The sequence below is a fragment of the Styela clava genome, chromosome 3 (assembly GCF_964204865.1).
Source record: "Styela clava chromosome 3, kaStyClav1.hap1.2, whole genome shotgun sequence".
Classification (NCBI taxonomy): Eukaryota; Metazoa; Chordata; class Ascidiacea; order Stolidobranchia; family Styelidae; genus Styela; species Styela clava.
Genome location: NC_135252.1, coordinates 18,682,477 through 18,709,902, shown reverse-complemented (window position 1 = coordinate 18,709,902; position 27,426 = coordinate 18,682,477). Strand labels below are relative to the sequence as shown.

Below are 27,426 nucleotides of genomic sequence, written 5' to 3'. Positions count from 1 at the left end.
ATAAATGTATTCAGACGTGCCATAACGTGTTTTGAAGGCTATTTTTCCGTTAGAATGACTTGAAAAAATAAAAGGTACCTGATTTCCAAGCAATATATTGAAGGCAAATGCAAATCCAAATATGAAGAATACGAATACAAAGAAGAATTGTGCGAAGGTTTTGAGAATGTCGGTGAACATAACAACAAAAATACCGAGGTAGGGAATTTTCTGGATGAAAAGGAGCAAACCCATCCACGCTAAAAATATAGCGAATGCCCCGATTTCACTTTGCCACTCCTGCAAAATAGAAAACATTTCTCTAATAAGTGATGTAAGTACACTATTAAATGTTCGTTGTTTGGGATGGTGAATTTAACGTTTCGAATCGTATTTATGCTCCATGATTGTTTGGATGGAAACGATGGGCAATATGCTAATAATATCTGTAAATGTATCTATTTCCAAATATGCTTCATTTTCCTAATCCTAAACAGATAAAAGAACAATATATCATTTTTCAGGTGTGTTACCGCACGAGCAACAACCTATATATATGGATTTGCTACCTATGGGAGGTAAATCAGGTTCGGCATCGACTATACATATTGTTACACTCTGCATAAGATTGGAATCAAAGATCTTCAAAGTGCAACGCCAACAAAATTATAGACAACGTCTTACCCACCGGTCAACACACCCGATTACGAGAAACTGAATTAATGAAATTAAATAATACCTGTCTTAATCCTGTGTCATCTTGCAAATTAATTAGAACATCGGAACTATTGTTCACAAGATCTAGATTTTCTGTCTTGTTCTCGTCGGGGAGAGTGACTGGGTCAACATAGTATCCAGGATAATTTAAAGTCAGAATCAAACTGAGAACGTACAATGAAATTTCCACAAAGTTTGTGAATTCAGACACATAACGAAGACGCTGATTGAATAACTGAAAGAACTGAAAAATAAAATAAAAAATAGAAATAGTTGTTGTTATTGTAACTTATATAACTCTATACTGTAACTCTATATTTTCAAAAGTGTAAATATTTGTTATTTTTGAACTATACTGTGTAAATCATCATTTTCTCGTAATCAGTGCTTGTGATATTTTTTTTTTACTGGTTGGAAAAGATAAACTAATCTTGATTTGACTATTTCGATTGGCGCATAGATTTGATTGCTTAATCAATTACAAGTATGGACACAGGGACAATACTTAAAAGTTTTCATCTTTTTATAAAATTGCACATAATAACGTAAAAAGTACCGGTTTACTATTTATTCATAACATATTTTGACTGCCAAACTGTGTTATTTTTTTATTATTCACGTTTTAGTATTTTTATAGCCCAAATATGACAACAAAAATAATAGAAATACACTGAATATAAATATTACTTAAATTATTGGGTAAACATTGGCGTTGAACTCACCTCTCTCAGTAGATTGAAAGCAGAAAACGCAAATATTGTCCATTTGATCCCATCGTATGTTGCCGGGACAGTTTGACATCCAGCAGCGTAAGCTGACTCTTCGAGTGACGTTAACTCTATTCGATAGTAATAGCAGGACAAGGTTTGCCTGCAAAAAAGTAAACAGTTTTGAGCAAAAGGTGTTTGATTGGATTTTGAAGAAATTTGTTTTATTCCAACTTTTAACAAATATTTTCTTGTCAAAAATCAAAAAGTATTACTTACTCATCTGGAACTAGTCCCCGATTCATGAGAGCTGCAAAATTATAAATTGAAGTATGAGCAGAGCATTTACAGATTTGACAATTATTAAATCCAACTTTCACAGTTATCGTTAATTTACAAATTAAATTTAATTACAGTATAAAAATCTGAAAAATCTGAGAAGTCAATTCACAGTTCTCAGAGTTGGACTGAAAATTTTCGATGGAAACTAAAAAGGAAGTAGTTTCTAGAGCGTCCTCAACAGACAAATAATGTATGAGAGAATTTTATAATTCTAATTGACGCCCAACTCAGTGATCCAAAGATCTTTAGCTCGCTTTATTCTAATAATAACTTATAATTAATTATTTTCAATTAATTTTGCAATGCAATGCATTTGAAACGTTATGCTTTATAATTTTTTTTCTTCAAAAATACCTGCTGCTGCGGTTGAATCATTGTTGTAAATATATTGTCTGCTGTATATAACGAGTATCCAATCAATTTGGTAGGGACGTGGCAACGTCATCATGTAAATATTCAAAATAAGCAAATAAATGATAAACAATGTAAGATTTGTGTAGTAAACGTAACGGCCAAAACTTCTCCATTTGTAGTTCAGAAGTCCAGTAACAACTGGATGAAGTAACAATTCTTCTCGTTTAGCTGAAACCTGAAATAATGTTTTATTGTCAATATATATATATATACTATTAAGATATTTTCATTATATTGTAAACTGTGAAATGCACGAGTTGTATTTGATTATTTTCCATTCGTCTGCTCTTCTATTGAAGTGAAGTGAAGTGAAATTGAAGTGAAAACCATATTAAACATGTTCAATTAGTTCGGCACTTCAGAAAAAAAAGGATAAAAATTGTAAAGATCAAACATAAATAAATAGTGAAAGATCCAACTTATCGAGTAAGCAAATAATACAAATTTTGGAAATAAATCTGTACGTTTAAGGCCGAGACAATATCAAAATTTGATATAAAAATTGACATCGTTTGCATTGTGACCTTACCATAATTTTCAGCGGGTGGTTTTTCTGCAGTTCATCTGAATCCTGACTGTAAGTTCTTGCTTCATTAGTTAGATGACCATTATCGTCATAAACCTAAGACACATACATGTTTTACAAAACATTTTACGTAAGTATTACCGAATAGCAAGCAAAAAGCACACATAATTTGTTTTGAATTAGACTTTTAGAATGCTATATCAATTTATCAATCATAAACTTCATGTTTTTCAGTGGCAATGTTAAAATAAGTAAAATATGGTAAATAAATTATCTGTTGTAAAATTACTGTGAGTGTTTATTTTTATTTAAATTTTACTGCATTTTCATATACTTGATGATGGATGTAATACGTAATTTGATATAAATATATAGCATGGAATTTGTTGAATTTTGTATGCATTTTTAAACAATAGTGATGATTTTTTGAGCATTTAGGTTAATAAAAATTGTTTGCTAGATCATTCATAATTTAAATCAATTTATTAATTATACGTTAGGATAACATTATTTTTATATTTCTTTCCAAATTTCTTCGAGTATATTTCGAGAAAGTTCTTCAAAGAATGCTAGGAAAAACTATATTGTTGACATTATCGGTATAGCTATAATTTTGAACATGCATTAGTATGTATTCATCTATACAGCAGTTAAATTTCAAGCTTCAATGCAAAACATATCAACGTAGATGCTTTGTTTAGTAAATGTTACATTATTTGAAATCTAATTAATGCAAAACAAATTGAAGCAGCTGTTTTGAAATATGCAGAAGTAACAAGTTAAATAAATTCACTATTGAAAGGATCAGTGAAAAAGTGGAAGAAACAAAAGAACAATGCTCGAATATATGGACACGGAGGGCAAAACGAGACCAAATTTTTTGTAGTTGATCACTGAAATACGATCACGAAACCAGGCGCGGTGCGCAAATTTCAATGTTGGTAACGTCAGCACACAAAAGTTCGAAATGAAATATATAAAAGTAATAGCCTTCTAGTGACAACAACACGATTCAACCACTAAAAACAAAGCAATTGGTCCAATGGTTAAAGAGAAGAGCAATTTTTTCACAACAAAACATAATAACAAAACGATTCATAGGTTCATTTCGTGTCCAATAACTGTAGTAGAGAATAAGAAGATCAAGGGCTAAAAATTTGGAGGAGGTTGGTTAAATATGAACTAATCTCGAAATCCAAAGGTAAAAAACAAAGAAGAAAGAGTAGGAAGGAAATAAAAGAGATGAGAAGAAGAACAAGGAAATAAAAGATGAAGTGATAAGCAGACCAACTAAAGAGCAAAAAAAATTAAAAAAATATTAGTGGGATATGCGAAAAATAAGGAGGAAGGAGAATTGTGAGAAAGAGAGAAAGAAAAAAGATGAAGACGAGAGAAAAAAAACTAGAAGTTGAAAATTAGATTTAGGATAAGATTAGTCAATGAGATATAGTGAAGAGTATAACTGACTGATTAAACAATAAAACGATAATACAAAAAGATAAAAATTAGAAGAATAGATAGTAGAAGCGGGTATACGGGTAAGGAAGAAAAAAAGTTGAAAAATATAGAGAGAATGTCAAACTGTTATAAAACACATTATAACAAATGTTGTAAATAATAAATAGTTATGTCGTTAGCCATAGCGTTATATTTCTAGTTATGACACAACGGCTGAAGCATAAAAATGATGACACGTGAACTTACGTCTTTGTCTTTTAGTGATGGTTTGACTATAACTGTAGGATTCTTTTAGAAAGCAATGAGATAAGCGTTGCAATTATAAAAACATGTTCAAATATTACAAAACAAGCATTTGAGCAAATGTGAAATTGTCTGCTATATGAATTACTATATTCCAGTTTTAAATTTTATAATTATCTTTCACCAATAATGCAAAATTAAGATTGCTTATAGTATACCATTAAAAGTTTCTCCAATTATGATATAAAAAGTGCAGATTATGAAGCAACACCAAATAGAATGATTTGCAAAATAAATCGCCAATTGCAAATATCATTTTGCCCCTGATATACATGATTTACTTACCGCGTACATAGCGTCATCGCCCGCTGTATCATATGATTCCTTGCGATTTGGTTCAATCAATGCGTAGTCATTCCATGCAGAGCTGGCGTACATGTCGTCAAGAAACTCGTATAAGAGAGTAATCTAAAAAAACAGGTATATTCATGAAAAATTTGAAGAGCCATCAAACAATGACGATATAGATATTTATAACACAGAGCATTTTTGTAGGTATTTATTTGGCAATAAATTTTAATGAAGTTCGCACGCATTCACTCCAGAAAAGGCTCAGTGCAAACTTCCACTGATACACAAGGAGTCACTATCTTGAAAAAACTGGTACTATCCGGTTAATATCGCCTAACTGCTTAATTATAACCGGGGTGAGCTCTTGAGCACGGCACTAAAAACCAAGATTCTCAGACAAGTACGAACCTAACCTAACCACTAGACCAGCAGTTCTTAGCCTGGGGTAAATTTACCCCTGAGGGTAAATTTCGTCATTCTTAGGGCTAAATTTTGTTATTGTGAAAAAAAGTTAGAATAAACAAAAATCGCATCTATTTGCTCGTTTTGTTACGAGTAACATTGTTGATTGGTAGGGTAACTTGCGAGAAATATGTATTAGCCTATTATTGGATAGGCTGATGTGTATTAGCCTTACCATTTCGCCTCATAACAATAAAAGCCGATCCAGAATTATATTACCAACATGGTGATAACTAACTTTGTTCGCCTACATTACATCGAGTTGTGTAACGGGACTGAAACCCATGGACAGGGGGTATAGGTAATTACTTAGCTAACATAGACATTCCTCGAACACGTAATATAACTAAAATAAGGAAATCGGAATAAAATTATAGCCTAACCCTAACATGTTACACATACTATAGGAGTATCCAATAAAGTACTATCTTCTAAATAGCCTGTAAACAACTTGAAATGTGCGTACTGTATAGTTGTCGTCTTCGGGTTTCTTTCCATTATCTGTGATACACTGGTTGTAAACAATTTCAGCCAAATCAGGCATTTTCTTAATCAATTTCCGCATTGGTGTGCTCATACGCCCTGCATAGTAAACAAATTACCGATCAGGATTTTATCTCAACGAATGAAATAAATTTCTTGTATATTGTAGAAGTTACTTAAAAAAAAATTTAATTTTGAAATTATTCGTTTTGGGTAGATTTGGTACTATCGTCATGTTTTATGTCTCTGATCAATACAATAGTTAGTCAACATAAAATGTTCACAAATTAATTGTCAAAAGCTTTTCAAATCTCAGATGCTCACCGTTCACTGGGTTCACAACCGAATTTCTTAAAGAATCTTTCCAAGTCGAGTGCTTCAGTAGAGCAACGACACAATCTTTTTGATTTGAATCAATAGCAAAGTCAAGCGCATTTCTCCCGTCAGCTGATCGGAACGTGACGTCAGCTCTCCAGTTGAGTAGAAGATTGACCATTTCTAAATGACCATTTTTGGCAGATAGATGAAGTGGAGACACCTACATTATTAATATAAACTAATATTAACAAGTAAAAAATATATCTCATTCCATGAATGTTTCAATTCCAAATACAAACTTTGAGAAAATAGTATATGAAAGAGTACAATACTATGATTGAATTACAATTGAGACAAGTTAATCATTTATACAAGAATGCAGTTGTCACATTTTTGAGTAAATTTTAAAATAGTAACAACCTAACATGGAGTGAAAGTTTATCGATTTATTAATTAAATCTTGCATATTAACGCAGTTCATACCATTAGAAAAGTTTGAGAATCTTAAACAAACGATCGAAGTTTCAATCAATTCGCGGGGTTGAGCAATTTAAATAATAATTGTTAATTAATGCGTTGTCAAAAGCAAATGATTTGGCAATGTTAATAAATGTATGACAGATAAAAACGTTAACTCATTCAGTAATCGTGCGAACCGCAAAATGATAACAATGCTGGAAAAGAGCAAATATAGTTTCCATTTAAAAATAATCTTATTATAAAGTTAATGATGAGCCATTCAATATAAAATTGTTTATGTTAGTTTAACATAAATTCACCTTATTTGAAATATCGATATGGATATATACCCTTGAGATAGCTAATACAATATCATAACTGTTATTGTCAGTTTTATGCAGCTCAAATCAATTTTAGACATCGGTTTATCTCCGTGTCATCTGATACTAAAGTTAATATACCATAACCGTATGAACAAACAAAAACAACGCAGAAGAAAATAAAAGTTTCATGCAGTTCATCCGACATGCAATGAACAGAACAGAATACTGACACGTAAATATGACGTCATATAACATACACACCGGGTTTTTCTGTGAAAGAAAATATTAAATGAACATAAAGTAAACTTCAAAATGAAATGTGGAAAATGAACTGTGAAAAAAACAACTTATGAAAATATACATGTTTTGAAATGCAAACCGTTATTTCAAAACAAATTTCACCGATTCTGATTTACCTTGAGAAGTTTTTTATAACTCTTTACATGTGAAAATAAATTTTATAATTTTATTTCAACAATTTAAAAATGAACAGTTTAAAAAATACCAGTAATTCATATCTTTACAGAATTTGTAGAAATTAGAATCCTTTTATAAAAATTATCTGTGATTAATTTGCATCACCAGTGCTTTCTTGAGTTACATCGTCAACACCTCCAGCTACCCTGATGTATCACCACGAGCATATAAATCAGGCTATTGAATGCGTGGCGCTCCGGTAGTATGTGTACCAATATGGTAGTAACTAGTTTTGTTTGCCTACTTTACATCAAGTTGTGTAAAGGCACTGAAATCTATGGACAAGTGGTATATTCACTTCGCTAAAGCAGACATTCCCCAAACTAGTAATGGAACTAAAATAATAAAAATCGGAACAAAATTATTGTCTAACCCTAACCTAGTACACACACTGCGGGAGTACCGAATGTGTTAATATGAAACTAACTATACGCGCAGATAAGCATTAACTAAATACGTGTAAAACACTGTGATTGCTCACCCTAATTTTCCCTCTTGGTTGTACTGCCGCCCCTGCTTCAAGAAGAGCACGAGCAGGCTTTTCCCACCCATAGGCTGCAGCACTGTCTAGAGGAGTCCACTGTTTAGCATTCCTCATCTCAATATTTGCACCTAGTTGAATAAGGCTAAAAAAAAATATAAGGATGTAAATGAAATAATCCTAATTATTGTTTTAAAATTTGATGGTTAAGCTTTATTGTGTTAACTGTTGGTCCAAAGATTTTCAAAGTTAGTAAAGTTATTTTACAAGATGATTCCTTTTTTTCAGATGAGAAACTTCGGCTAGAAATGTCTGGCTTGCTTTGTTGTAATATCTTTTTTAATGTCATGATATAAACATTTCAAGACGCTTTCCCAAATAAAAGGTGTCAAAGTAAATAAATTTAAATTATAAAGAATAACAAAATATTCTCTTTTTAACAATTGCAGAAAATGTGATAAAGGTGAGGATAATATAGCGTGACTCTTCGTGGAAACAAATGTATAAATACGTGTGTCCGTGTGTCCACGATATCCATTTAATTAAAAGAGTCCGAAGCATTGTCTGATCTATCCAGGATTACTAGAAAATTTCTCATATACAATAACCGCTATTTCTTTGCCATATTTATACCATGCTGGCACGAATTCAAGGTTTACTTTTTTAATTAACGAGTAACACTGAATTCGGATTATATCCACAAATGTGTAAGCTCAAATTTTTTTAGAACGGATATGAGTATTAAAAAAGGGATTAGCTCGTGAACATTCCGAGAACTCCAGTTATATTTAATTAAATACTGAACATTAATAAAGTGACCATTCCTAAATAATGACAGTGACTTAGTACTGTAATGGGATACATAATTCATTCATTCTATTTGGTATCAAAAAAATACCAATTCAGGCATTTATTGCTTTATATTATACTTGTAATTGAAGATTCTAGTACTTAATTATATTTAGTAAGGTCCTAGGAGAATTGAACGTTCAATATATATATATAATTGAGTGTGTCTGATAAAACATCTCACATTTCAACACATTTTAGATTTCCACCCATAGCAGCAAGATGTAGGGCCGCATTTGCATCTTCGTCTCCTGCGTTCAATATAGTTCTATCTCTTGCGATCAACTCGGGTATAATTAAATCATTTCCATTCAAAGCAGCCATATGCAAAGTAGTTCGATCATCGTCGTTTTTTATGTCTGCAGGCGCTTTGTATTGAAGAAGAAACTAAAAATAAAAATTGTCGTTCGATCACATGTCAATGGAAGGAAGGAAAGTAAAAGAGGGTATATATTTATATACCATGGCGAACAAAATGAAAATTTTTACAAGGTCACGATAAGTTTTGATAAAAATATGGAAATATTAATAACAACGTGAGAAAGACACAATTTTTCAAAAGTCTCAGCCAAAATAAATAAAGTTTTCCTATTCACTCATACGTTATCTATATTGTCTACAATCAACATTTCACGTATTAAGATACTTAGCAATCAATATGTTACTGAATTGCCTGTGCATTTTGCCGCTATACCATACCACCAGCATATGCAATATATTTGGAGATTGAAAAGGGAGTGCCATGTTTATTATTTTATGAGTCATCATTTGGTCCAATTCTTTATATCGATATCAATTATCTGAAAACGTTAGTAATAAGTAACATTTAACTATAGTTACCTTCACAGCGTTCACGTGTCCTTTAGATGAGGCCATGTGCAAAGCTGTGTTGTTGTACCTGTCTCTTTCTTCAATTAGGGCCCGACCTTTTGGGCTTTGTAGGAGAATCTGAAAGTTTCAATATTATAAAATGTTTCTTTGTGTTATTGCTTTAATGAATTTTTGATTTTCAACGGGAGGATCTAGAAATTTCAGGACCAGCAAAAAATAACAAAGAGCTTTGCAAAGCGGTCATAAATCGATTTAATGGACACCTTATGAGGAAATTCTTGCCTAGCTATATTTATAATAATCAGTAAAGTTTAATAATAAAAATGGAAGCTTCTATTGTATAACCGAGTAAAAAAGGGAATTCTTCTGCAAGGGGTAACTATTCCTGTACATTTTAGAAGGAATTAAAATTTCTTTATTAAAAACTATTAATAGTGATGTCAAAATTATGCATAAGCAGTAAGGCTGATAGTGGCACACATAAATTTGCCGAATTCGAAGAAATGACTCAGAGTTTAGACTCACAGATAGCGCATCAGTTCGGTCTTCTTCAGCCGCCCAGATAATGCAAGTTTTATCGTCTTTATCGGTCTCTGTTATATCTGCATGATGGTCTAACAAATGGGTGATAGTTTCTAGATGGCCATGTTTTGACGCGACAAGTAATGGAGTGAAGAAATCATTATCTTTCATATCCACGTTCGCGCCGCTGAAAAATAAAAATAAGTATATATATTGTGAAATGAGTCTCTAACACCAAAACTGTATTTTTTAGGCGTACGATGCTTTTTAGCCACAGGAACCAGGAGGTCTAAACCTTTCACGTTCATAAAAACTTATGGAAATTGAAAATAAATGTTAAAGTTTGCAAATAATTTTAGTGGATTAGAAGAATAGTGAAAGATAAAATTTACAACAATTTAGAGATAACATGAAACAGCCATTTTTCGACAAACGTGTAAGTACGACAGGAAATTGTAATCGCTTTCATGTCAAGCGTGGCGTTAAATTTGAGTTATTTATATATATTTCATTTTTAGTTTTTTTTTCCAAGACTTGTGTTGTTATTACTTACTGTTCAAGGAGATATTTCACGATAGTATGAGCATTGTATTGCGCTGCCACAAAGAGTGGACTTGCCATGGATGAATTCTTCGCGTTGACATCTGCTCCGTGTCTCATTAGTAATTGCACAATGTCAATATTATTCGATAAAACAGCCAGGTGGAGGCAGGTTTCTTCACGCGATCTACGAATTTCCACCATAGGCCCGAGTCCTGAAACATAGCAGAAAAATATTTACTTTGCTTGAATTCATTTAAATACATATTGGAGGTAGAAAAATAAAGGTACATTTTGCGCATAGATGTTTGCCAGATGACGTACTTTTTAGGGAAATTCAACCATTTTGATGAGTTTATTAAACAAAAACTTCATGTTATAATAACAATTCATTTTATTAGAAATGGAGATTATTATTATAGTAGTATATCGAGCCGTATTTTAATGTTATGAAGGTCTTATTACCTGCCCCAATAGACTTTTCAATACAGAATTCTACAAGATCAAGATGACCATTTTCAATAGCGAGATGCAAAGGAAGATTTTTTTCTCCATCCGTGTCTCGTAGTAGGTCACCTATTCCAGCTATCAAAAATAAAAAGTTGAATTGAGTTGTTTCTACTGCAGCACTTACTTTTTTTCTTTGTATCTCATCATTATTGTTGTCCTTTATGCTGTAATCGTTGATTATCGTGATTGCTATTAGATCAGGGCCGGGCAAGGTTTTTGGATCAGGAGCAAAAAATGTAGCCCACCTATATATAGACTGGCGAGCCATGTGAGTGTGATTTAAAAAGTTTTATTCTATGAACAATATTCACAGTATTACAAAATCAACAGTAAGCAAAAACAGTAAGAGAAAACAATAAGGCTCGTGCAAAAAAATTAATTTATTTGCCATCTCAACAAATTCCTTGAAATATTTTTCAGCTAAAACATCAAATTTTGGTTTTAGTTCTGTTAAGCATCGGTTGCAGCATCAGACGGGCCAGATTGAATTACCCATCGGACAGAATTTAATTTGGTCAGTGAGCCATAATTTGCCCATGCTAGTTTTACAGGCTGCATTTGATATAAGCCATTTTTATCGAAGAAAGGTGAGGGGTTAAAGTCTTTGTCGCATGTCGTTTTGGTTAAGATAGTTAGTTACTTTCAGTTTACTTTCGATTAATATAAATTAATTTTCACAACCATATATCATATCCCAGCATGGACTGTTTGCACTTTCATATGTTTAGCACACATATAAGGTTTACCTGGTTCAATTGATGCATATGTTGAATCTTTTGGTCTGTTATTTTCCTCGTTGGCTCTAGATCTTTCACTTGCTTTTTCCAGTAATAACTCCGCGATCTAAAAATCATGTTACCGGGTATGAATACGTTACATAAAATCAAACATGTTATGTCGACCCAAACAATAGTTCACAGGTTACGGCTTCCTTCGTCATCAAGTTCATGCATTTGCAACAAATAACTGGCTAACTTATATCCATACACGACATTTACTGGTACCCGAACAAAAGCCCGTGGTTCGCCATATATTAAAGCCATTTTATCGGCTTTTCTTTCCTACGTGATAAATATGTAACTCTATTCTATTCCAATATTGTCTTTTGACTAGAAACTAGAAGTTGAATAGAAGCCGATTTCGAAGAATTGGCACGATAGCGGATATGTGTGTCTCGCCTAAATGACAATAACCTCGTATGTTTGGTTAAGTATGTGTGCAATTGCTAAACATTACACTGGAACCAAAGTGAGTTCGGAGCCTGCTGCAGAGGATCTAATGACGAGTATGATCACTTGCATAGATCAAAGGGATCAACTGAAGAACTACCCCCGGACCCGCCTGGGGAGGAGATCTTTCAGTTGGACTCACCATGGGGGGAATTCTTCAGTTGGTTTTAGTTGGGGTGGCGATTCTTCAGTTGATCCCGTTTTCCAACTAAAGAATACCCCCTCCCCTAACCCACCTAATCCGATAATACCAGTTGATCCTTCAAAGTGTTCTCTAGAAGCAGGAACAAGGAAAGAGCACCGTCACGTGACATGTGTGGGGTGACTGAGTTTTCGACAAAATGACTTGAGACGTTAAGAATCTATAGCCCTACAGGTTTATTATCGGTCCCATATGAGAAGGCGTAAAATATTGCCTAATTTGTAACAAGTTATGTCAGAATTTGTATGCTTGATAGTGAAATAGGGTTCATTTTAGTTCAGTACATACCAGGGGGAATAATCGATTATGGAATACAATATGCTATCTATGTTTTTATGAAAAAATTGAAATTTAATGTTAGGTTCAGACTCGTTTGATCATTATGAAGTTAATGTAATTAACAAATTTACGGTTAGAGCATGAGTGAATTTGCTTTATTTATTCCCAAGTATCCAAGTTGCCAAGCGCGACCACGAGCTCTTCACTAAAATCCAAGTGGTACTGATGGAAGAGTTGCAATCACGATTTAATCAAAATAACATACAAAGCTTGAAGAAAAGTTACAGTTTTTAATTTTTCAATTTAAAAACAGTTCAAAAATGACGAACAAGTTCTACTTTGAGTGATTCTTTTAGCGCGTATTCGTTGGAATGTGACAGTCATCATAGCAAATTTAATTCCTCTATGTAATATTATATTACATAAAGCTCATAAAATACGTCGAATTTTTTTATAATACGCAAAATATTGTCAAGACGGTTATCGTCTCAAACGTTGGTATTTTCAACATGACATCAATCACTTCTCCGATCTGTCAACTCCCATTTGGTAAACAAGGTCCTAACTTTAAATGGTGCGTATCACCTATTGTTACAACTCACGTATGTTTACCTACAGCATACATAACCAGTAAGGAAAAATTATTTATTATTAAATTTTGCTATTTCATGCCTTGTATGCTTAACACCGTTTTTCTGCGCATATCCAGCTATGGGTAGATAAGCCAAGCTATACATTTACAATAAACATGGGAATAATTATGGGAAAAGGGACAGTGATATAAAACGAGACATAGTACATGGTTAACTCGAGATTCAACATTTGGGTCAAATTTCTATTATTTCAAGGATAATCAAATTCATGCAAGTTTTGACTTTGAAGACGAGAATATTTTAATTTTATCATACTGATCCTTACATAACAACATCAGCTACGTGAAGTGTTCAATCCAAGTTTACACACACGTGCTAGATAGCTGTGATTGGGCTTTATTAATGCCCTCATATATGCAAACCCCCGAAACATTGTTTTTATTCAAATCTATATCAAATAGTAAATCTAACGAGACATTGGGTCTATCAAATGTATAGAACTTAAACATGGCAAAATATGGTTATACCCATAATCGCAGTTATTCAATTGGATATATATATATAAATATTCACGCATTGCCAATAGATCAAGCAATTTCATTAATTTGATTCAATTCATATTATCTTTTAATGAAGCACAGTAGCCAGGGTTCGTGATTAATATATGAATCGATAGTTTCCGTTAGATTGAATTAAAATGTCTTATAAGATTATTGATTAGCAAATTAGAATAGATATCGCACGTTTAGAATCTCGCGAAAAGTTCAAATCTGAATGAAATATTTAATAAGATAAAATCCGGGTCTTATTTGCTTTTAATAGCGTTTTGACGTCATAGCTGTTTAACGCCCGTTCAAATACTTCGTGGAAATATTTTTACCGTGTGTGATTTGAAAAAGGCGTTTACCGTACGTTTTACTAGTAACAACATGATCTGCACCCCACGGCAAATCAAATCGTGGTAGTTAAATTGTAGTAACTGAACAATATCAGTTAATTTAAATTGTTTTTTTATTAAGCAGTCTGGTCCGGTCTTGTTTTTTTGGGAACACAAGATATATAGACAGCAATAAAAATTAATGGAGTAGTTATTCGGTTTTATTAACATTTTCGTGGGTTTGTTAGCAAATCGCGAAACAGCGAAGCGTGGCGATATCGGCGATCATGAGAATGTCGGTGTTTTATAGTGTTTGAATTGACCATTAGTGATTTTATGGGGTATGATGAAATGAAGTTACAAATTTTAAAATGACCACCAAAGTAGAAGGGATAGGAGAGTCTTAATCAAGAGTAATATCCACAGCGAAATTATTTGACTGAAAAATGTGTTTTTGGTATCACCTGATCTGAATGAATTCATCAAATGTTGGGGACATCGTGAGTTTTCAAAAAAAAACACTCATTCACTGAATATCATGCACTAGTCAATACCCAATAGTTTGCAGCAAAGACTGGGCTGGTATTGTTGTTACCAATCTATGGTTTCCTTAATTTGGCGCAATGTAATACGCAATTATTATCTAAAATTTTTGTGTTCTTTTTTGACATAAAATCTTTAAATTTGCGTTCACTGGCATGTATATGGTACAAATCACCATAAATGCTTGTAGTTTTGACCCCGACGTTTTTTTAAAACTTTTCAGGCTTTTCGGAATGAAGTGACTGAAATAGTCTTAAGAATGATATCGGGAGCAATCGACGCAAGGAAGATGATAGACTCCTTGAAAGCCGTTCCAGCATTTTCTTATCAATTATTGATTAAATGTAATAGCTATTCGGGACGATAATTAGGCTAACAAGACCATAGGTTATCATACAGCTATGATGGAAATCAACTAATTAGTTCGCAGGTTTCAATCGTAATCGTTACCACGGTTTGATTTACAAATACATCGACTCATGGCCGCAGACGTCTGACATTTGTCGAATTAGAAATCGTGTTTGCGCTGTTTTCCATGTTTGTATTTTTAATAAAGAAAATAAATAAATACAATCTTGGCAAATGAGTCAACACAATTCCTAACCAAGAGATATTTTGAATTGAAAATACCACGACGACCGGTTTGTGGCCTTCATGACTTCTGACAATTCAATGAAAGCGAAGTTCTCTAATTTCGCGTTTGCACAAGCGCAAATCATACAAGCGCAAATCGTCATCGTTCTGTATTGTTTTGCTCTACCAAATAACTTCCAGCCTAATGATGTAGTTAGCTGGGTTATATAATGGCGTGGATATTTTTACCCTGTGCCTCTAACCTGTGATGTCAACTTATATTAACAGGCTAACCACCAGATCGGTGGCTTTCAACTGGGTTTCCGCAACACCCTACATAGTGTTTCGCCAATAACGTTCAGGTGATCGCAAGTTTCCATTCATATACGTCTATATTATGAAATGTATATTGTATAAATATATTCAAATACTTTTTATCTTTGCCCTTAAAATTACACTTGCTGACAAAAATCAATTTTGCCAGTAATAGAATTGCTCTTATTTTTTATAAGTTTATATAATAATTCCTCGAGGATCTGGATGATGGGGATTCATCAAAAAGGTTGAAAATTAATGCACTCAATATTCTAAAAATTGTTTTGGACAGTTCTCTTATTATACATCTACATAGCATTGGTCAAATCTCGCTGTAAATGCATACTTATTCATACCTTTTTACCTCCCTCAGCGCAAGCCAAAAGCAATGGTGTAGTTGCGTCCTTGTCTCTTGCTCTCATATTTGCTCCCGCGTCAATCAGAATTCGCACTATGGAACGTTTATTGTAAAGGCATGCTAGATGGAGCGAAGTCATCCCTTGATTGTCAGCCATCTGGTAAAACATATCATAGTTGAATATCTTTTTATCTATTAACTGATATTATTTTGAACTTGTCAAAATTATCGAATCCATGAAATTAGAAGCATGCGGGGTCACTCTGTGAGGTACACGATTTCGTATAGACTGAAAATGTTTTTGGCGTTTATATTTTGCATAGTTGAAATCATTATCTAAAACCGAATGACAAGAACTGAACGTGGTACTTATGATTGATGGGAGAATAGACTAGACAGTGATAAATTTAATTCATAATTTTAAATTACAAAATTCAATACTAATTACAACATTTCATAGATGCGGGTGTCTAGTGCACAAGACAAATTTTAGAAGGGCATCAATAACAAAATAGAAAAGTCTCTAGCTGGTGCAAACAGAAAAAAAAAATCATGATACATAAAAACAACGAGACTGGACAATATTTTGACCAGCACTTTTCACTGATTGCTAAAAACTAATCATCTTTTACCTCCATTCCTATTCCAGCACATTCGATCAATTCCCTGACAGCCTTCGTATTTCCTCTTGTGCAAGCATGATGTAAAGGTGTGAGTCCCATTGAGTCTTTAGCATTAATTTGTGCACCATTGTCAACCAGAAGTTTTAAACAACTAAATGTTTCTTCTGGAGGAAGTTCATCTTCCTCCGATTCAGAAGAGTCATCATCCTAAAATGATTTTTGCTCAGTGAAATGAGTTTTTATCGCAAATCTATTTACATGTATTGTACATTTTCAGATTAAGATATTTATTTTATCGTGCATGAAATGTTGTAATGACACAAATAAACAAATATGATAATAAACGAATAATTTAAATAAACAAATATACAATATTCCGCAATTGATGTGGGGCCGCCAAAGACTACCAAAGTCAGCGACATCTTGTTTCAGTAAACCATTTCTCAAAAATATATCAGCATATTTATTTAACTAAAACTCACATCATTTCCTCCTTCTACCGTAATTCTTTTCTTTTTGTATTTGGCAAGAAAATGTAATGCGGTCGCACCGTCTTCAGCTTTGGCATTTGGATCTGGAACAAACAAAAAATATATATAACGGTAAATTTAACATCAATTTTACTGAATATTTCACAAAAAATTAAATATAGCAAAAGCAATACTATTAAAACATCAGATATAATTTAACTGAATTATCAATTTTTTATCAAAATGTTCAGATAATGGTATATTGTCTAGTTCAAATAAATTAGGAAAAAAAACATGAATGTATGGTAAATCACTTTTCCGACGTTATGGAGAATTGGTGCATCAAGGTTTTTTTACGACAAACTTACACCTTGATAAATGCATGATTCTGCGATGCAGTGCCAAAATATTGAGTATACTTCATATATGAAGACACGCTGTCAATAATTTCAGACATTCTATTTTGAAAAATTCTTCTTCTTACTTGCTCCGTTCTTTAATAAATACTGTAGCATATGATAATGTGTATATCTTGCAGCATAATGCAGCGGTGTCAGTTTGCTGTCATCTTTTGAATTTATTCGTTTTTTCCGTTGCTGATTTGTTTGGTATTTTTCCATCAAACGCTCAATGATGGCAACATCACCTTCTCGTGCAGCCTGTATCACACAAAAATATCCTGATCTATTCTCATAGCTTTGTGCTAATCAATTAACTCTACGCCACCACATAAAATACTTTTTCTTCTTATTGTAGTTTTAATGGCTATTTAGACAGAAGTCTTTTCTTTGATTTTGGACGGCATAGTGCATAATGCTTAGTTTATGTGCTAGATTCAATTGCAAACATTTATTACAGATTATTGAAAAAATCTATATTGTGTAACCAAAATCCACGATAGATATTGTATTGTTTATTTTTTCATACATCTTGTAAATTGTTTGTAATAGAAAAGAAAAATTGATTCATTTCCACAAAATATTATTCGTTTTGTTCGATATCTGTGCCCATAGGGTTGTCATTTTATATACTATTTGCTGCAAAGTCATTATAGAATCAAGTTCAAACTACTCAATAAATATGTCACAATGATAAGATACAATGATATATTGTTACACAGTTTATTCATTTATCATCTTCTATATATAGTACGTGCTAAATCAATCGTCATTCAATATGTGGCTTGATTACTATAGAAGCACCATTCATTATTTCTTATGTAAGATTCGAATCATAACATTATTCTCATACCCTATTAAAACTGACCATCTCTGCCTAATATTATTACTCGTAAACCTTTGGAATACTTCAAATTTATTTTAAGGAACATAGCACACCTAACTGGATAATTGTACTGTATTTAAAAGCTTTTCGCCTTTATTCGCTGGTAATGATTGCGATACAATCCTATGAGCAACTCAAGAAATCTGCAATTGTCTTTAGGTTATGTTTATATTTTCGAATTTGAGAACGTTTCTAAGTACTATTGTTTTTGCAAATCATCTAAAATGTTGAGCTATTTGTCATAAACATCTCTCTATTTTGTCACACTATCGGTATTTGTTATCCTGCTAATTTCTAAACATTTTATTTCTTCAATTTCTGGTTAAATATTACTCACCTGATGCACTGTGAGATGATTGAGGTCATATTGTGTCAGTCTGATTGCATCTGGAGAAAGAGTCTCCGTTTCATAGGCAGGATTATCAACGTCAGCTGCTAATCCACCGTTTTTTCTCGCCGCCAACTCCATTTTTTCACCATTAGACATGATGTCTATTTTGATATGATGAGATTTCCCTTGTCTTTATTATTGCATATGATGGTTTTTGTTTTATTTAGATAAATCTGAAAAGCATTGACGAAGAAATTCGTAATTAATAAAAGTCGATTTAAATGTGACTGAATGAATGTCCTTGTCCTTATAATGAAATAATATACCAAGCAGAGCTTTCAAATTCTATACAATGAGACATTCTCGTATAATACAAATGCATCTGAATCTTGGCTAACATCTGATTTTACCTTTTCCTCAAACCACTGTTATGTATGACTTTGGCAAACCGATTGGCAAAAATAAATAAAATTATGAGAGCAAATTATTTGGAATCAGATTAACATATACTATGCAATATTCAATATTCCCATTTTTATGGTCCATTAAAATGATCAATTCTACAATATCCCTGCTAATAAATTTGACTATTATGATTGACAATTCTGAAGCCTGGTATAAAGAAGTAAACGAGTTCTGAATAAAGCCATTCCAAATGCAACAAAATTTAATGCGAAGAGGTACTGTTGCATGTTTTCTTCGAAATATGAAGTCATCATAATCACTTCCGAAATTTGGAAATAAAACTGCAGAGCACTAGACTTGGTTTCGTTCCAGAAATCAACGTCAAAAATAATTACATATTGATTATTAGTTGCTAAGTCATATTTGTCAATACGGTCTAAATGACAAAGACAACCAAATTATCGTGGAGACAGGTTTTTTCATTGTTTTTTCTAAGTCTAAGTCGTTTTCTATAACCCGGTCATGAACTAATATAATGTGAAATGAAGTCAATTTGCGCATACTGTTACAAAGACATATTAACATATTATGCAAGCTGGCAATAAGACAAATTATATGTCTGTGAATAGAAATTGAAATCGAATACACGACCGTGACAGCGGGACAGAGAGTTGGCACAATACTGTAACGGTCGAGATAATTATTGGACGATGTTCATACTATGAATGCCATTTCGTTACAAATTTTCATACTACGATGCTATCTGTATTGCCACAATCAATGAAATTGCAAGAAACAAATTGCAGAAAATAAAAATGTATTTCATATTTCATAACAATTCTTCCAATAACTTTTTAACACACCAAAAGTCTCACTATAGATTCATGCAGAGTTGAATGCAGTGAATCTTTTTCATCCGTATCATGGAAATTTATCATGAAATTGTGATTAATATGAAAACATATAGCCAATGAAAAAGATCTTTTTATCGAATAAATAATCTGCCCATGCCTTATCGATGATCTAAATGTTAGAAGACGCGTATTTTCAACAAATCCTGTATCAACATTCACAAACAAAATATTTCTGTAGTAAATTCTAACAAATACTCATTCACCGCCATAAATCACTAAATTTCTTTCAATATCTAATCTCTTGCTTGAAGCACTAATGCCCATCTCTGAGTGTGCTAATGCCAATTCACTTGGAAAAAGTAAACTTTCCAAATGAGAAAAGAAAGTCTTGATAGATATCTCCCATACCATTCCATTGGGTAACATTTACTTTCCGGGCGTGTGCCACAAAGCAAATATAAGGTCAGGTAACAGACTACCAGAATCATTTCAGGTCAGTTGTGAAGAAATAATGCTATTATAAATTTTGCTGATTAACCCAGCATTTAACGGTTATTTAAAAATTGAATTTAATATCATTCTGCAACATTGCATTTTAATTGTTGTTATAATCATTTTTCAAATAGATACTCAGCAATATAATGATATATTTAGGCTTTCAAAATCGAAGCCTCATATTAATAGGTAGACCTTTAACGATTGCACCACTAACTATCAAGTTTTAATCTGTTGAAATATTTTTAATGCTTGCTGACACTAGAAAGTACGCTTACGGATAAAATTGTTAAGAAACGTTACCGCGTTCTATAGTTCAGACTGCACGGTATATGACATTATTGCAACATCATCACGTTGTCAAAAGCATTCAGGGCAATTAACGGATGAACGTATGACAGCAAATATTCGAAATGCCAAATCACCGGTAACCTTTGGTTGTGAATGTTAGAACCGAATTAGACAAAACCTATACTATAACAAAATCTACGCAAAAGATACAAGAACAAGAAATCAGTTGGAAGACCTTCGCGTTTATAGCCTACACATTATTTTCATCGCAGATGACAGATAATAAAACAGGGCTGCAGCACGGTACTTAACTTCCAAGGCTTAGTAAGTGAGACGGATAGGACATAATTCAATATTTTAAGTCGGTTATTTTGTATTTCAAAATGAGATTTTATAATGTTCGATCGTTTAGTTCATCAAAAAACATCACATTAAATTTTGATTGTGATTTGAATCATTTTCGAATCAATCATGTGAAAACCACCCATATTTTCACACTTGGATATTTGTTATCGATGATTAAAATTTGGCATACGCCTTCATCGAACTTACTTAGTACTTTGTTTCAAAAATATAAATGTGCACTTCATACAATTCGTAAATTGTTGATGCACTCGTTTTATTTCTCTGTGTTTGCCAATAACTGAATAATTGTTTAAACTCTGCTTTGAACAAACCAGTATTTTAACTGCAGTATCCATGGCAACTAGGGCAGTTAGTTGACTCGGTAATAAAATTGTCTAGTTTACGACTTGCTGCAACAATACTGGAATGTGTATTCAACATCTTAATGTATGCCATGCATGATTCAAAAATACATCGCAGCGTAACATACAGGGTAATAAATATTACAGTCATCTGTTAAGAGTTAGAGCGAGTGCACAGGTTTTTGCAATGTTCATGATTGGTAGTGCTAGGATGACCACCAACTCATTTATTTTTCAATTGCAGTTATTGACCCTTTTTATTACTGCTCCGTTTTGCTGGAATTTTATATCAATAAATACAGGCAGCGATTTCAATACATCCACTCGACATTCAATTTTAGCATATTCGAATTTATCGGTCATTTATAACTATTATTTGATATGTGGAAATATTAAAAAAAAAATTGAACAGAATCTAATAATGAGAATTATTCAGAAAACATTGGCCGGTATTCCAATTCTTCTCTAAAGTATGAATACACTAACATCTGTTTTTTTGTATAAAAATATTTGATTTAGGAACTCAAACTCCATGTCTTTCTTTATCAAAGCATACTCGGCATCTAGCCTTGGATCGAAGTGTGATGTAAATTTAGCTATGAACCTTCTTGACACTTTCAAACAAGATTTTATTTAATTGATTAAAATTTGTTCATTTCAATGGTATTTCAAAATAAAATCTAACCACAAAATAAACTTTCTTGACCTTTATTGAATGTCATAATATTTTCTCCCCTTGAAAACTGCAAACACTTCAAAGTATCACGATGACAGCGGGAACAAGAACATTTCGGACTAGGAGGAAATCAATTAAAAATATCATGACCTGCCACAATAAGATGACGTCGCGTAAAAGAATATTGAGACACGATATGTGACACAAATCATAACACAGAAAATTCAGTAGCCTATTGATATTCTCAAAAACTCATAACAATTTTTTCAATTAATTAATCTAATGATCACGTTTATGTGATATGGGCACATGTAGTTCTAGTTCTAGTATCTATGCTTATTCAAAACATGAAATCTTCAAATATGAGCTGTGAGGTAGATACTGTTATTGGTTACATAGAAACTTCATTTGCAGTCAAGTACTTAAGTTCATCTATTATTCGATTTCTATCATCAAACCAACTAACTTTGAGTTTTAAGAACTCCCAGTAAAATAAACATTTTCTTTCTTTCAAAGTTAGTAGTTGCTTTAAATTCAGAACTTTTAGACGTTTTGCAAGGGACAAATGAAGCATTAGGAACAACATATACCGATTTGAAATCTTCACAAATCTACATATTTAAAATTTTGCTTCGAAAGTGCGTGACAACTAACTGAAGATCTAACGATTTATTAAATCAAATGCGGATATCAACATAACATATTCTTTCTGTGGTTCAAGATTGCATCAAGGTCAAAGACATTGCAATAAATGTAAACATCGAACACACTATCGTGATGATCACAAATTCCTGTGAACATTCTTCCCAAGATACCAAAGCTTGAAAAATATGGCACATACAACTTGCATACTTTATCAAGTAATGCATCTAGAGATCATTATATTAATCCGCTTTAATCGACCCTCCATTGTAATTTACAAACTCAAGTTGAACCAACGGTCATCGGCAATGCATGCCATGATTACCGACCACGATTTTTATTCGTGTTTAGTAAGAGTTGCAACCAGTCGCATTTGGTGATCTCATGAATGAAAATTACAGCAGTGAACTGATTTTATCGAAAACCGAACAAAATGTTTCCGTTATACTTTTACATTCCAAGGTTGGACACACTCCAAAGACAAAATATTGCTGCAAGCTATTCTCCACGCGGGTTTAGATTTTAAAAATCTAGTTAAAGTTTTTTCTCGGACAAAAATGAGAACCTCAGCTAATTTAATACGGAACAAACTTACTACCTACAACCTTCCACTGTTGTTAAGTAACTCATACTGAGTCCGTTATCGTCCATAAATTTGACAATAAAACTATGTATAATATTACTGAAATACAAAATAAAATTTAAATGGAATATAGTACACGTTACGCTGTGTTTTTAAATATTGAAACTGCGCCAAGCTAGAGATGTTTTTATTTACTTATTTGCTGTATAATCTGCAAGCCCTCATTGCGAGCTATACTCTTCTCACTGTTTCAAAAAAATTTAAACTTGCTGAATTCCAGGTACGGAAGGTGAAAGATCGAAAATACAATAAAATTCTTACAGGATAGGACAAAACAAATTATGAAACAAAGTTTAAAAGTCAACTATTATGGGAAAAAAATTATTGACTATACTTAAACTTGCTAATTTCTATTCTTCACAACTAGAAATGATTATTTTCTTATCAATTTTGCAAAATAATTCCGTAAAATTTTGCATTCGAATATTTTTTGCATCAATGATATAACTTTCATATTACGTAAATATACCAGACCACTTCTCTAAAAATGTTTACCAGATCTATCCCGAAAATATATTCATTCGTTTGCTGTAAAGTCACATCACTACAAAAGAGTAGAATATTTTCATTTAAAAATATATCACATCCCAAAAATAACATTTCCAGGCTAAAAATAAAAAGATACCGAAAAAGTGAATTTCTTCTATTTTTTGCATCAGAAGTAAAAGCGTGCCATGGAATTGAAACTAAAGTTATTTCCAGATATCAACTTGCACGAAATTTGGAATGAATGTTATTTAGGATTTGCTAATTTTACGCTGCAATTGCAGTTCGGAGAAAAATTCTGCTCAAATGATTGTTAGTTTTTATGAAATTAATACGCTTTTTAAATGCAATGAAATTTGATAATGGACTTGGACTGAATATTTCATAAAAAAAAAATTTTAAACTGATTTTTATGGGTCAAAATGAAAAAAAAAAAACGATTTTGGATTAAAAATTGTCCAATGAAATATTGCACAACTTTTTGTTACGGGGCACCTTGAAGTTTTCATATTAACAAATATTTAAAAGACTACAATATATTCTATACAATCACGTGATCTCAATCGGACATAAGACATGTCATAAAAAGCTAATCAAAATAGTTTCGAATTTGTGGATATTTTTTTTACATCTATTACACATTGTTTTCGACAAAAATACATTGAAACATATTAAAATCCACTATTTCACAGTCTGTGCCTATAGGTATACTGCAGCATAAAAACTTGCAAAAACGTGAAATTTACTTAGAAATGTGTAGCGAAGATTTTAATGGCCCACTAAGCGGCGCTCCAGAAGTGTATATGTACCAATATGGAGGTAACTAATTTTGTTCGCCTATTTTACATCAAGTTGTATAAAGGGACTGAAACCGATGGTCAATGGTATATTCACTTGGCTAACACAGACAGTCTTCGAACTCGTAATGGAACTAAAATAAGGAAAATCGGAATCCAATTATGGCCTAACACTAAACTGGTACAAACACACTACGGGAGTACCCAATAAGCTTCTGAAGCTCAATAACTGACTGTGTAAGTAACTGAAAAGAAACTTTGTCGCCTTCAACTATGCGGCGATCTAATGTATATTAGTCAGACATTGCTGGAATTAAATTTAGAAGCGTGGTCACCTGTCCGCCTACTTATCCAACAGACTATTTACTTTACTCAATCTTTAAGCAAACGGCTTTACGACGTAATTTCGCTTCTAAAGTAAATAGTTATTTAATGAGAAATAGCCGTCTAGAATCCAAGAATTCTAACCGCAAACTTGTTGAATTCTGGAATATGCAGCTAGCTATATTACACTTTTAAGAAAAACGGTTAAATATTTTGAAGTTTTGCTATAATTATATCATTGTATAGTAAATAATACCGTGGGTAATATTTACGCATAATTCGAAAGTAAATTTACAATATTTCTTTAGGAGTATTTTATTCAATTTCCTTTCCCTTAGTAGTTGATAGAAATAAATACGTTTTTGTAAAAATGTTAACAAGTCGAATGAAAGGAATAAATCGTCATATTTTATTTGATTCGTTGAATGAAAATCATATTATTTCTGTTTGTGCAGTCTCCTTTAAGTATCCTATAGTGTAGGAGTCATATTCTCGAAATTCTCAGTGAACAAACAAGAGGCAGAGACATATAGTTCAATAGTTCAATTAAATATTTCTTCACATAAATTCCAAAGTTTAATATACCTTGTGGGTACTCGAAACTTGTCTTTTTAATCTTGTACTTCTGGGATTCACAATTGTTCCGTTTCGTTTCGGATAGTTTTCGATAAGGTTTAGTTTACCCGAATACCACGAATTACAATTTGAATTCTAATACTCTTTTAACAAGTTAGTTTCTAATCTTGCTTCCTGATCACAACTGTATATAATTTTCAAATATTTACATCTAAACCAATATTCGAATAGTAACTTCTTTATTTAAAACAAAATAAAACAGCCGAAAAATATCATATAATTTTTACGTTAAATGTAGATTAATGTTTTTAGAATGAGAGACATTGCGATCCACATATATTCACGATATAAAGCCACATATCCAACAGGATATTAACATATCGGAGGTCCTTAATAGTTAATTGAGATTTTGAACATTTTACACTTCACTCTATGTAGAACTAACTACAGACCAAAAACCTGTGTCATTGACCCGACCTGACCTGCATTCTATTGGGATCATCGTATATGACTTTGGTTACGAAGCAGCTGCATTTTATTCAATATCCCCAGACATTTCTACGATTTCTATTCTTTATTTTTTTATTCGATCTCCATTTACTAAGATTAGACGACACGTGATGTTTATTGGATAAGTTACAACCAACCATGAACACAGTTCAACCGTGAAAACCTCTTCAAATTTTAAGTGTTTGTATGAAGGAGAGTCCGTGCTAGAATTTGGCATGCTAATTCAACAACGCCCAAATTTTTATATATATAGAAAACAATAAAGATTCACAGAATTTCGACCCAATAATTGCTAGATTTCAGGCTGTGACGGGAGGGATGGGGGGGGGGGGGGGGACTTCTTCAACCATTCGAGATCTAATATATGCTATGAAATAACTAAAAGAAACAGGCTCATGGCGTTTGTCCTTTTAAGCTTTGGTTGATTTTACATTATCATTGTTCCAACTTTCACCTGGAAATTCACAATTTGAGTTTTTCTTACATCTCTATCTGTGCCTATTCCAGCTGCGACATTGACAATCATACTAATCCTCATAAAATGAAATTACTTCATGATTTCAATGTTTCAACTCGATGGGTCTCATAAAAATAAAAGAGCTGTCAATTGATTAATGCTTTTCAAATACCAGATATATTTTTTCTGTCCTATAGATCATAATCCTAATTTCGTACAAAACAAAATTTATGTGGGGTTTCAACAATATCAACGCCGCATATAAATATTATATTCATATGAAGTCAGGCAAGATATTAAAATTTGTCTCAGATGACTTGAATTGAAACGCCAACGCCCATAAGTGTCATATGCTTACTTTCAAGACAACGTGCTGCTATAAAAGTCATGTTCGTCAACTTGCATTGCAACATAAATTCTAACTAAAGAACAAATCGTTAATAATATTATATCGTCAACTAGTTATGAATTTATAATAATAAAATTAGAAAACTATAATGGAATATTTGTAATTCTATTTTCATTTTTATCATTGTGTTACTTTATAAAGCATACTAGCTTCCAAAGAATTACAAATTTCCGTGCTAAATCCCTATTTTTATTTGCTAAGCTGTGAATTTTGGGTGTACATTTTGCAACATAATTTTATTTAATGTCAACTATAAGGTCGATAAGTTTCTAATTGGAATGAATATTTTCAAACAATTTAATATTTTTAAATTATACTCGGATTGGTAAGTATATGGGTGATGCCTGGGGCGTCATGTCGACAAGTTGAAATTGATTTTGCTCAAATACTTCACAATGCCGACTGTTTGTTTAATCACGGAATGCATTAAATGGTCGGCTAATTCACTTTCTATTCAATTCACTCAATCTATTTTATATAATCAT

At 32.4% G+C, this 27,426-nt stretch overlaps 1 protein-coding gene across 4 annotated transcripts in view; it reads right to left on the bottom strand.

Moving 5' to 3' along the window:
• LOC120343092 (transient receptor potential cation channel subfamily A member 1 homolog) overlaps nucleotides 1-25,679 on the bottom strand; it is a 30,522-nt gene extending 4,843 nt beyond the window's left edge. Inside the window, exons 1-24 of one of the 4 annotated variants that reach the window (XM_078110938.1) lie at nucleotides 25,575-25,679; nucleotides 18,676-18,902; nucleotides 17,539-17,713; nucleotides 17,067-17,158; nucleotides 16,594-16,791; nucleotides 15,960-16,118; nucleotides 11,739-11,835; nucleotides 10,948-11,067; nucleotides 10,496-10,697; nucleotides 9,946-10,129; nucleotides 9,430-9,537; nucleotides 8,774-8,976; nucleotides 7,741-7,885; nucleotides 7,199-7,219; nucleotides 6,007-6,220; nucleotides 5,666-5,781; nucleotides 4,732-4,854; nucleotides 4,390-4,431; nucleotides 2,689-2,781; nucleotides 2,100-2,334; nucleotides 1,683-1,713; nucleotides 1,419-1,566; nucleotides 719-940; nucleotides 79-279 (exon numbers count right to left, since the gene is read on the bottom strand). In XM_078110938.1, coding sequence (XP_077967064.1) covers nucleotides 79-279; nucleotides 719-940; nucleotides 1,419-1,566; nucleotides 1,683-1,713; nucleotides 2,100-2,334; nucleotides 2,689-2,781; nucleotides 4,390-4,431; nucleotides 4,732-4,854; nucleotides 5,666-5,781; nucleotides 6,007-6,220; nucleotides 7,199-7,219; nucleotides 7,741-7,885; nucleotides 8,774-8,976; nucleotides 9,430-9,537; nucleotides 9,946-10,129; nucleotides 10,496-10,697; nucleotides 10,948-11,067; nucleotides 11,739-11,835; nucleotides 15,960-16,118; nucleotides 16,594-16,791; nucleotides 17,067-17,158; nucleotides 17,539-17,713; nucleotides 18,676-18,825 — 3,279 coding nt within the window. In that variant the 5' untranslated portion in view covers nucleotides 18,826-18,902; nucleotides 25,575-25,679. The remainder of the gene's footprint in view (nucleotides 1-78; nucleotides 280-718; nucleotides 941-1,418; nucleotides 1,567-1,682; nucleotides 1,714-2,099; nucleotides 2,335-2,688; nucleotides 2,782-4,389; nucleotides 4,432-4,731; nucleotides 4,855-5,665; nucleotides 5,782-6,006; nucleotides 6,221-7,198; nucleotides 7,220-7,740; nucleotides 7,886-8,773; nucleotides 8,977-9,429; nucleotides 9,538-9,945; nucleotides 10,130-10,495; nucleotides 10,698-10,947; nucleotides 11,068-11,738; nucleotides 11,836-15,959; nucleotides 16,119-16,593; nucleotides 16,792-17,066; nucleotides 17,159-17,538; nucleotides 17,714-18,675; nucleotides 18,903-25,574) is intronic. The other 3 variants (XM_078110940.1, XM_078110939.1, XM_078110941.1) reach the window with 3 other exon arrangements.
• Nucleotides 25,680-27,426: the final 1,747 nt, after the last annotated feature.